The 11,891-nt window shown below is 48.5% G+C and overlaps 1 protein-coding gene across 1 annotated transcript in view; it reads left to right on the top strand.

Annotated features, from left to right (window-relative positions):
• The window catches only part of LOC134056894 (serine/threonine-protein kinase pak-1-like), a 17,371-nt gene extending 6,463 nt beyond the window's left edge, over window positions 1–10,908 (top strand). Inside the window, 8 exon segments of the mRNA XM_062513850.1 lie at window positions 3,477–3,611; window positions 3,889–4,221; window positions 7,177–7,289; window positions 7,989–8,106; window positions 8,796–8,895; window positions 9,336–9,532; window positions 10,461–10,598; window positions 10,819–10,908. Coding sequence (XP_062369834.1) covers window positions 3,477–3,611; window positions 3,889–4,221; window positions 7,177–7,289; window positions 7,989–8,106; window positions 8,796–8,895; window positions 9,336–9,532; window positions 10,461–10,598; window positions 10,819–10,908 — 1,224 coding nt within the window.
• Window positions 10,909–11,891: the final 983 nt, after the last annotated feature.

The following is an 11,891-nucleotide window of genomic DNA, read 5'->3' on the forward strand; positions in this document are numbered from 1 at the left end:
TCCCCTCCTTTTCCTCAGGGCAAAGGATTCTTCAAACACTTTACACCTTGCTCCACCTCCCATGTCTTTCTTTTTTTCCATAGTTTAAAGGAATTTTATTTGTGAATACAGTCCATGCCTACAACTTGCAAAAAGATATTTCAGACAACTTTCATGTCATTTCGTCATTCTCCTTCCATTTAGAGACTTGGCTTTTATTTCACTGAATTTAGTGTATCCTTTCTGTTCTTCTCCCTCTCACTCAAGGAAAGACAAAAGTCTGTAAGTGATATCTGAGCATTACGAAAAAAAATTAAAATCTCACACGGAAGTTGCAGGAGTTGGGCCAGGCCATGCTGGAGCTGTGTCAGGATCTCAGGCCGCCCAGGCCACACTGGAGGGGCAGGATGAAAACTACCTAGTCCAGTCAGAGGAGAAATGGGTGACAAGCCTTTGGCTCCATGGCTTTCTTCCCGCACTGACTGCATTCAGTTCCAGCCGCGGGCCGGGGGTTCTCCCTCTGCCCTGCCCAGCACACAAAGCCGTGGGGGGCTCTCCCAAACCGGGCCCAGCTGCCTCCCCCCAGGCCGTGAGGGCGGCTGGGCAGGGCCCCGCCGAGCACGGCCACGCCGGGAAAAGGCGAGAATCCCAGCAATGGGCTCTCCTCCCCTTGGCCGCTGGGACCCCTGGTTAAAACGAGGACCAGCAGCCTCCGGAGCCCGCTCCCGCCTGGCCCTGGCCGCATTGGAAGCGGGCCCGGGCCAGGTCAGTGTTACCTTGTGAAAGGCCGGCAATGCAAGGGAGCTTTCCCGGGGTTTACTTGCTTCAAATGGGATTCACGGAGCAAACCGACTTTTCCAATTGGTTTCTCAGGCTGTCAACATCTAAACCAGCCTCCAAGTGGTCCCATCAATCCACAGAGGAAATTCTCATGCAGATAAAACTTCCTAGTGTGCCCTTCCCCCAGGGTAAAACCAGCACACTTGGCTTCTGCAGTGCTATGGCCAAAGGGCACATGTGGTAGCACTGCAGATCACAGGGCTTTGTTTGTTTTCCCTTTCTGAAATGCTGTGTTTGGAGCTTGTGGAATTCCTCTGCCATTTCCTTGAGGAATTCTTCACATCCGAAGACTGGTTTTGCCCACCTGTCTTTTGGCTTTTGATAAGCTGCAAAGAGATGATTGTGCTGTTCGTGAAGCTGTGGGGGACATTCTTGTCCCTTGTGGCAAAAGAAACCCAGGGCATAATTCTGAACCCTTCTTCTGAGGCACAAACCAGAAAGGGCAAGTTTCTGTTGATACATTTTGTGGTGTAGTCTGCAGATGTGAAAACTCCATTGGAGTCTGGAGTTTAGGTGAAGCTGCAAGTCCTTGACTGCTGTCTTGTGTTGATAAATACAGGAAAGACATCTTGGAATTCCCGATGCTGTATCTTAAGACAAACATGCAACTTGTTCAAAAGGACCCAGGGGTTGCAGTCAACAGCAGCTGAACATGAGGCAGCGTGTGCCCAGGTGGCCAAGAAAGCCAAGGCCATCGTGGCCAGTGTCAGCAATAGTTGGGCTGCAGGAGCAGGGCAGTGAGCTGTGCCCTGTGCTGGGCACTGCTGCGGCCACAGCTCGAGTGCTGTGTCCAGTTCTGGGCCCTTCTGAAACAGAAAGACATTGAGGGGCTGGAGCGAGCCCAGAGAAGGGCAAGGGAGCTGGGGAGAGGTGGGAGCACAAACCCAGTGAGGAGGTGCTTGAGGGAGCTTTAGCCTGGGGAAAGGGAGGCTCATGAGAGTCCTTCCAGGCACACTTCCATAAATGCCTGCATGACAGTGCTCCTCACAAGGACCACTTCCATGACAAGAATCCCCTCACTGCACCCAGATGCTTTAGACACTGGACTAGGTGTCACTTTGATGGTTTGTTTTGTTGGGTTGTTGATTTGCTAGGAGGAGAAGATCTGTTTAGTTTCTTCCTCTGGCTAGCAAAGGCGCTTTATCACAACATTCTCCTGCACGAGAGGATGTAGTTTGGGGCAGGGACGTTGGTGCAGAAAGAGCTGCTCTGATGCCAGGCCAGCCAGCAGATCACTCTTGTGTTAACAGAACCCTTACCTTTTGGCAGCCTTGTGGTTCAGCAATTGTCAAATAATTCAGTCAGGATTGTATTTGGGCATTAGACAGGAAATCAAGTCCCTTGCATTCTGGCTGGTGCTCAGAGATCAGAGGAGCTGGGAGGGACTGGGCTTCATTTCTGATTACAGCCACTTGAGCATTGTCAGTGTGGTTGTGAGGAAGAGAAGAACTTGCCCAAGCACTGATGCACAAGGAGTTCAGTTCCCAGAGCAGTAGTCTGGGTGTAATCTCATTCCATAAGGACCTACATGCTCCAGATTCCCCAGGGATGTGGTTTAATGAAGCAACAGGAGAGCAAGTTCAGGATTCCTGCTGCTGATGGGGGCGCTGGCAGCCACGTGCTATGGTGTGTCATAATAGAAAATACAGTAAGACAAATTACACGAGATCTATTTATCTATCCGTCTATCTATGTAACTGTTCCATAACTGACTCTTCCTGGCTCTGGGCAGAGGCAGCTGGAGGTGCAAAGCTCACCCAAAGAATCCCTTCAGAAGAAGAGGAGAGACGTGTTCTATCAACAGATCCTGAGCAGGCTGAGATGTTTCCCCTCCAGAAATGGTTGTTCTTTCCCCTCAGAGTTGCAGTCCTCCTCCAGCCTCTTCTGCCCTGAAGCCCCCAGTTCATTCTTTGCATTTCTCCCCTTCCTAGTGACGTGGAACAATTCCATGTTTTAGGTGGTGTTTGGTGAATCTGGTCATACATGCATTACATGCCACATGATTTTCATCCTTGGCATCCCTAAGGATGTGAAAGTTCATTTGTTGATGGGGCCTTAAGAGGGTCTCTCTTAGAGCTGGTCTGAATTCTCAGTTGACAAAGAGGAAGAATAAACACCTTGGCCTTCCTCCAGATACTGAGGGGGCTGTACAGGCTGTCTGACCTTCATCAGAGGAGCTGTGCATGCATCCTCATCTATTGAATGAGCAGGATTTTGTGACAAGAGTGTAGATGTCAGAAAGGCAGGAATGGTGGGGCAGGTCTGAAGAGAACGTGAACTCCAGAAGTGTCTCTCACAAGGAGTGAGCCCACAGTGGGCAGGATGGAGCTGTGAGAGAGGGATGAGTGTCAGTCACGATGGAAAGACAAAATGGAAACGGCAGAAGTGGAGGGAGGCCCTCAGCAGACCCTTGAGAAATGCCACACCTTCCCTGTCAGCTGCCTGAGAGGCTGTTGGAGCTTCAGTCCCAGATGGACCCTGATTGTACTGCCAGTGTCACTTTGGAATCTGTGCCTCCCCATGGGCAGAGAACGAGCCAGGAGAGCAGCAGCAGCAGCACAGTGCTTTGGGAACGTGTGAAGCCATCAGTCTTTGAGACCTGGCCCACAAATGTTGTATGGGATATTGAAAGCCTTCTTGTCTTGCTTTCTGTGCAGGTCCTTCTAGAGGAATAGCACGAGCAGAGTGCTTTATCAGAGGTGCCACAGCAGACTCAGGGAGAGCTGTTCCCAGCCCAGGAGCAGGAGGTGCAGCTCAGGCAGCAGGTGGAAGAGGTACAGGAGAATGGCCAGGTAAGCCTGGCTCCCCAGGTGCCAGAATGAAGGAGAGGAGCAGAGGCATAAAACAGAGCTCTTGGGACCGAGGAGGCCAGGAGTGCCACAGACACTGAAAGCACAGGGCCTTGTGATGTGCAGAGATCAGCGCTAGCACGGGAGGGTTACAATGGAAGCAGAGGTGGGTAGGGGAGCAGAAAGAAGTGGCTGAATGAATTTGGTTTTGAGGCTGAAAGAGGAAAAAGCTGAGCCTGGTGGCAGCTCCCTGTGACTTGCTCTGCATTTGTGTGTGCAGAACATCAAGGCAGAGCCTCCATCAGAGCTGCCCGAAGCTCCGATTGCCATCATGGCAGTAAGGGGAAGGCACAAGGAAGACACGAGAAGCATCCAAGAGGAGATGAATCTCCATCAGCAGACAGGCGATCAACAAAACCAGGTGAGTGCAAGAGTGGAAGACACTCCACTCGTGACAGATGTCTCTTGTTTTTTACAGAACCTCAAGGACAACCTGCATGCAGAGCTGCATGAAATTGAGGCTGGGATGAAGGCAAGAGAGAAGAGGCTGAGGGAAGAAATAAAACTTATCAGAGAGAAACATAATCCCCTGCTTCAGGCTGTACAAAAGCAAGTGAGTGGAACATCAATAGCCAGTGCAGTCACCCATCTGCTGGTCTCTGCCCTTCTTGCCTTTCCAGTGTAGAGTAGCAGTGGGTGGGGTGATGCCTCTGAGTGCCATCCTGCTGTAGGGTCCATCACAGCCACTCTGAAGGACTTCTCCTGGTGCGCCAAACCTCTGAAGCTGCCCTGCACAGTGAGGCTAGTCCTTTGGCCTTTATGTTAGCACTCATACAAATGGATTCCTGCTGGGCTGTTCCTGCATTCCTTTTTTCTTGAGGTATTTTTACAGAGGGGCATGGTGACCCAGATGGAGGATTGGAACAAACAGTCTGTAACCCTAGTAAATCTGTTCTCTCCCTTTCCTCACAGTCAATGACTCTTGGCTCACAGGGACAACCTGTAGTCTCTGACTGCTTTGTTCTGTTTAACTTGAGGTGGAATTGTTCACTTCTGATGTGCCAGCCTGTGAAGACTTCCAGCAAATGACTGGAAACAAAAAGCCCCGTGGTCGACGAGAGACACGGGAGCTTTCCCAATCAGAGATGCTGCAGGTTGGGCACGTCCCGAAGATGGTGCAGGGAAAGAGAACTGAGTGGGAGGAGGTAGAGCATTTTAATAAGTGTGTCAGCAGCCCTTGGAAGGAGAAAGGAATCCTTGGGGAGGAAGTGGAATGGTCATTGTGGCAGACATCCTTCAGAAAATCCATGAGTTTGGAACATGAATGTGGTCATGAAGTCAAGTAAAAGCGGCCTTTGATATGGACCCATCCAGTCTGAATAGGGGACATCCAAATAATCCCTTTTAAGAGCCCTTCATGTGGCTGACAACATCTTCCTAAAATTTTGCGTTTGAAAAGGGATCTCAGGATCATCTCTGACAGCCAACTTTCTGACACAAACTCATTACTTGTCTCAGATCTACACAGGCACTGTCACTGAACCTGAAGCAGCAGCAGCAGCAGCATTGTCTGAAGGAGCCTTTGTTCCCCAGCCTGAAAAGTTGAGCCTGGGCAGTGTGTTCATCACCAGCACTGACAGAGCTGCTGCTCAGCAAGAGGAGGCAGAGGAGAAGTACTTGCAGCTACTGAGTACGTCTGGTGTATTTCTTGTCTGAGGGACAGTGTGTTGTGTGCATGTGTCAGCATAGCTGTACCAAATGTTCCTCCTCAGTCTGGTGTCACAGGGATACTTAGGACTCCCCACATGAACTGCTGTAGAAAAATCCCTCTCTGTGCTGGCCATCTGTACTGCAGAGCTGTCTGCCTGGTTGTTGTTGTTCCCCAGCCAAGCACAAAGGGTTCAGAGACCCAGACAGTGGGGCTGCCTTTCTTATCATCTGGAAGCAGAGATCTTTGCTTTAAAGTGAGTATCTTACATTTTGGTTTCTCTCAGGGAAAATAGTGAACATGGGAAACCCCATGATGAAGTACACTGAACTGGAAAATATTGGCAGTGGGTGAGTCCATCCGCAATTACTTCTACACAAGAATGAGGCAGGGGGTTTACTGATAGTATATCTATCAATTGTGGAGTCAGGCAAGCTGCACACATATTCAGAAACTGGAGTTAGATTGTCCCACTTCTCAGTACCAGCCAGAATTTGTGAGCGTGCTGTGAACTCCTTGTCAAAGAGATCTCCATGCTTCCAAGGCCTTGCCAGCAGCAAGGAACAGGACCTGGAAGATTTCTTTCTTGTCTATCAAGTGTGGGCCATCTCTGTGTTAATTGCCTTAGCATTTTTGAATATTTTCACATCATACAGCCACAATAATGAAAGGAGAATAATCTTGCTTGCCTTAAAAAGCAACCTGCCCACTATGATAGCTGTGAGATAAGAGTTCTCAGGAACATTTCTTTCCAAGAGTTTGTTGAAGGAAATACTCCATGGTCAGGATAAGAACTGTACAGTTTAGAAACTGAAGCCTGAGATGAAAGAATCAGCTCTCTTTTTGAGCTGAGGCAGTAAAGCCCATCACTCCAGGAACAGGTCCAGTGCCCATGCACTTGAGAGGGAAATGCATCAGCTGCCTTCTGGCAGACACTTCCTGCATCCTGCAGGTTTTAGGCACTGCCAGCACAGATCTCCTGTCTGGGCTGGCTTTCACTCAGCGATCTAAACGGCTTCTCCTTTCTTTGCTTTGTTTTGTTTCTAGGACATTTGGGGAGGTTTGTAGGGCACTCGACACTACCACAGGAGAAGAGGTAATTGTCAACAGCCCCTGCAGACTCTGCAGCTCTTGAGAGCTTTCCCCTCTGGTGTGAGCTGTGGCTGGAGCTTTGGGTAGAGCTGTGCTGCAAAGGCACAAGAAGCCCAGACTGGTGCCAGCCTGCAAATTGCATTAGGGACAGTGTTTGTCCTTCTCAGCTGCCAGAAGGAAGGCAAGGAGGGCAGCGGTTCCTTTCAGAGAAGGACGTGCTCACTCGCTCTCAGCTGCTGAAACAAAGCTGGTGCCTTAGAGCATCTCACTGCTCTTTGGGGCTACAGCTTCAGAGCTCTATTCTCATTTCTGGCTGCCAGCAAATATATCTGAATGTTACTGGGAGTTCCTTAGCCACCTGCAGTGCTGCACTTGGGAACTGCATGTAGGCAGAGATCTGCAAGGTGTCCCTAAAAGCCCTAAGCCCTGCTTATAGCCCGGGATGTATCAACAGAGGAGCAAGCAAGGATTGCTTTTGAATCCTAGACAGAGCAGTAGAGAGTGTGGTCAGAGCTTTGTGGGTGATAGTAGAGCCATCTTTGTTCCCAAGTGGACAACACAAAATGTCAGTGGCCTCATGTCCTGAAACTGGACTCCAATGGAGCCGAGAAATGGGCTGCTGGAATGTCAGTTCCTAATTCCTCCAATGTCTAATCACAAGGCACTTTGGCTCAGCTTGGCTGTGTCATTGCAAAATCACTCACTCCACGTGCACTGTGGTCTCGTGCCACCAACATCTGAAGTTATTGATTGTGAATGTCATCTTAGGTGGCCATAAAGAAAATTAATCTCCACCAACTGCGGAAGAGGGAACTAAAAGTTGATGAACTTAGGGTCATCAAGAAGAATAGGAATCCCAACCTGGTCAAATATTTAGACTGGTGAGTTGTTGTGCTTTTGTTCCATGACTGTTTGTTTACGCACTGCAAACACACAAGGTAAAAACCCGCTTTGGTCCCTGGCAGAAAAGACAGCTGTTATTATTAGTAAATTGTTATTGTTCTGCTCACCCTCACTATGGATGGGAAGAGAGTGGATCTTGTCTGATTGAGTTTTCCCTGGTCCACGTAATTTAAAAATTGTTCCAAAACCTGGATCAACAGTATCTTACTAAATCAATAGCCTGTAAATTCACTGCCACCCCATTGTTTTGGGGCTTGGTTGTTTCAAGTGTCTTCTTACATGCAGATAAACTAACAAGGATTTCCCTTGGATTGTGTTCCGTCTTTTCCATTACTGTGCATGCCAGGGACACTAGGTGCTCTTTTCCAGAAACACACAGTGTGACAGCTTCTTGATCTGATACTAAACTGCATTTTTCCATTGTGACAGCTTCTTGATCTGATACTAAACTGCATTTTTCCCTTGCTGGTCATCTAACACATCTCTTTTACCCAGATGTGTAGTTTTCCTTGAGCCAGCAGAGTCTGCAAACACTACACAGCCTAGAGGGAATGTCTATTCCTTTTATTCTGTTCTCATCACAAAGAGACCCAGAAACAAAGAATCAACCCATATCTTTTCCAAACAGCAACGTAGTCATGCATGTTCATATCCATGCCCTTGTTTCCTTCTTTCAGCTACCTTGTGGATAAGCAATTCTGGCTGGTGATGGAGTACATGGATGGAGGCACTCTGAGCAATGTCATCAGCTGGACCTTCCTGTCTGAAGATGAGATGGCAGCTGTCAGTCAGCAGGTCAGGGATCCCACCTGTGCTTCCAGGGCCTTGGGCAGGATTGTCTGGGAAAGTGGGGCTCAGACCTGGAGAGATTTCATGTGCCAAGCTTTGTTTCTGTGTTGCTAGAATGCTATGGGGAAGCTAGAGCATCTCAAGTCAATTGTCTACCAGTGCCCCAGAACTCACTGTACTCTGTTCCTGTACCCTTATCTCCTGCTCTTGTATCCTCACTCTGTCTCTTTGTATTTGCTGTTCTCTACCCAACTTCTCTAAATGTTTACCTCCAGCCTGTGTGCACTGCATTCCTTGCCTGGGAAAGCAAAGGTGCTGCTGGCAGGATTTGAAACAAACGGCAAAGAGGAAAGAGAGACTCTTTTCTCACAGTCCTCAGCTGAAGAGGATAATAGTGCACCCAAAGTGCTGTTGGATTCTGAGCACATCCACTGCAGGAGCAGGCATTCTGGCTGGTCTGCAGGGGACGGTCTACAACAGCAGTTGCTGTTGCTCTTTCAAAAGCTGGCGTGCCTTTCCTTAGAGAGGTCCTGCTCTGCTAGTGTTGGAGCAGCATGCTCTTCCTCTCAATGGCACAGTGTTCTGCCATGATTCCCTATTCCTGTGGAAAGGAAGTGATTTGGAGTTATTTCCTTTCTTGTGGGATAAAATCCCATCACTAATTTTTGCCCTCCTCTTTCTGTTTCCCTTCCCAGTGCCTGCAAGGCCTGGATTTTCTTCACAAAATGTGCGTGATCCATCAAAATGTGAAGAGCCGCAACATCCTTCTCAGAAGCGATGGCTCTGTCAAGCTGGGTCAGTATATTCTTGGTCAGAGGCAGCATTCCAGGGATGTGGGGTTTTGGGCTGCTATGAGTGACTGCCAGCTCCCCAAAAATGGTGCTGGTAGCAGTGCAGGGGCCCCTGCTCTGAGCTGAAGGCACAGTTGCAATGTGCACAGAGGTATGATAAGGAGCCACAAGCAGTCAAGAGTGGCATTGGTCTGTGTGTGTCTTTTCCAGAGGGAGGGAGATAGAATCTAAACCTTCAGGGGAATAAAGGCCACTGCTGTGAGCAGCATTTAAAAACCTAGGTTATTTTTGGAAGTGGACATTTCCCTACTCCCTTGGCTAAATCCCCACTGACAGTTCTCCAGGACATTCATCAACAGCACATTCTCAGAGTGAGAGTGGGGAATTCTTTTGCCTGGTTTGCTAATTTGAGCTGGCTTTCCTGGTGTGTTGTTTTCTCCACAGCTGATTTTGGCCTCTTAGCTCAGCTCAGCCCTGAGCAGAGAAGACAGGACTCAGTGGCCAGCACTTCTGGGTGGATGGCACCTGAAGTCCTGACAGGTCAACAATATGGCCCTAAACTGGATATATGGTCTTTTGGAATTGTGGGCATTGAAATGGTGGAAGGAGAAGTTCCCTACTGGAATGAAACTGCTGTGTGGGTAAGGTGCAAAGACTTCCTGATGCCGCTGTCTTTCTCACCTGTGCCATGTTGTGTGTGCCACTGGACAAAATCCCATTGCCATCTGCTGGCACCCCTTCCACCATGGTCCCCTTGTAAAATGTCCCCATAGTTCAGCACATCTGCTGTAGTTTTGGTTGCACCAGAAGGGAAGTGGCAGGAAGCCAGTTCAGCAACTTTGAGCTCCAGCTATGCCTGCTATTTCTGATTTGCTTTTGGAGCCCTGTTGGAGCTCTGTTTCTGAAGGAAGGGCTTTTTTCAGTGAAATGTTTAAATACATGACAAATATCCTTCACATTGGAGGTTGGATAATCCTAGTCTCAATTTTATAGTAAAAGTAAGAAAAAATGAAAAAAGAACAAGAAAAAAAACAGAAGGGGAAAGGGAAAGGGAAAGGGAAAGGGAAAGGGAAAAGGAAAGGGAAAGGGGAAGGGAAAGGACAATCAGCAAAGCAATCTCCAAGCAGTTCTGCTATCTATTTCCTTTTTTAACCAAGTACAGGATAAAAAGCTTGATGAGCTTTATTTTATGGCCACTGTGCTTAAGGGACCAAGAAGCACTCAGAGATGCCTTTCATGTAATTACCCTTGGAAATAGTAGTGTTAGATAATATAGCAAAGTCCCCCTTCCAAAAAGCCTGTTCAGCTGGTGTGAATCCTCAGGGAAACACACTTGCTTTTGCAAGAGGTCAGTCAATGAAATCACCTGCCAAGGCAGGATCCCTTGAATGTTGGAAAATCTGTGGCTCCTTTTGGGTTTGGGTGTTTTGGTGGTGTAGGAAAGTCATCTCTGCCTCTCTGCCAGGGCAGAAACTGCCACTGCAGAATGGAGGTTAAACAAGGGCATCGGGGAGAGCAGTTACAGATGTGAAAGAAGCAGGTGGAGCCTCGCGTTTCCTTTTTGTGCAGCCTCAGCTCCTGATAGCCACCGGAGGGAGACCAAAGCTGCAGCAGCCCGACCTCTTCTCTCCTTTGCTGCAGGACTTCCTGAGCTGCTGCCTGCAGACAGATGAGGCTCGGCGCTGGACTGCCAAGGAGCTCCTGCAGGTAAAATGTGAAGGGGCTGCAGGTGAAACAGTGTGCCAGGGATGGGCTCCTCCTCCACTCAAGTCCAAGGCACGAGATGAGCCCTCCACCTCCCCACATCTTCATCTTTCTATGAACCAGAGGAATCCTGATTGAGCCTGTAAAGCACTGAGCTTGGAAAGTCACGGTTCATTGTTTTTTGTTGTTTGTTGTTAATTTTTGGTTTTTTTCTGCTGGGCAGCATCCATTTGTGGCATCAGTCGAGCCTACTTCCTGCCTGGTGCCACTGATTGTTTCTTTGAAGAAGAGGATGGTGGAGAAGAAACTGTGATAAGCACATCTGGACTATTTCCTCCACCAACCAGTGTATGATTTTAGACTAGGACTGTAGAGTAGGACTGCAGAGTAGGATTGTAGAATAGGATTGTAGACAAGGATTATAGAGTAGGATTGTGAATAAAGACATTTTCTGAAACCTCAACCCATCTGGAAGATTCCTTTCCTTCTCACCATGTGTCAGAGACTGAAATATTCTAATTTTAGACTGAAACATTTTCTTGAAGGATATTTAGAAGTGTATTACAATGGCTGCACATAATACCACCATATCCTGAATAGGCCTTTGGAGTGAGGCCCTGGACTGTTCCACAGTGAAGGTAAGATAAAACTCAGGAACTGGGGACATTGACCAAGCACAAGCTTAGCACCTCTGGGCAGGAGACAACAGCCACAAGGCTATCAGCTGCCAGGCTTGCACAGAGCCTCACCCCAAAGGGTGGGCAGGGAGAGAAGCTTTGGGGGTGTGTTGGAAAGCCTCTGGTGAGAGGCTCAGGGACCACCCATCCTCCCATGTGCAGACCAGCCCCGCTGTGGGGTCCTTCACCCAGGGGAAAGCTCATCCACAGCAGAGGGGCTGACAAAGCCCGTGTCACCAGCTGACATGAAGTTGCTTCATCAAATATATGCATTTCTTGCTTGCTTCCAATTTTTACTGTTTCCATGTTGGGCTTGATTCTTAATTTTTTTTTTTGAATCTCAACATTTGAGTCAAATTAGTCTGCAGTGATCTTGTCTTGATGTTTTAGGCTGGATTACATCTGAGTGAGTGCCATCAGAATTGAATTGTTCTTGTGAACAGTGGTGTGCAAATGCTTGGCCTGACCCAGCCCTGCAAAGGGGCAGAGCCTGCCTGGCCAGGGTATTGCCTGTATTCAGGCTAGAAGGGCAAGGGAGATTTCCAGGCTTTGTTGTTCATCTTTACATGTGTGTTCCCAGACACGCATCTAAATTTTCACTGGTATGGCAATGTGTCAG

The sequence above is a fragment of the Cinclus cinclus genome, chromosome Z, assembly GCF_963662255.1.
Source record: "Cinclus cinclus chromosome Z, bCinCin1.1, whole genome shotgun sequence".
Lineage (NCBI taxonomy): Eukaryota > Metazoa > Chordata > Aves > Passeriformes > Cinclidae > Cinclus > Cinclus cinclus.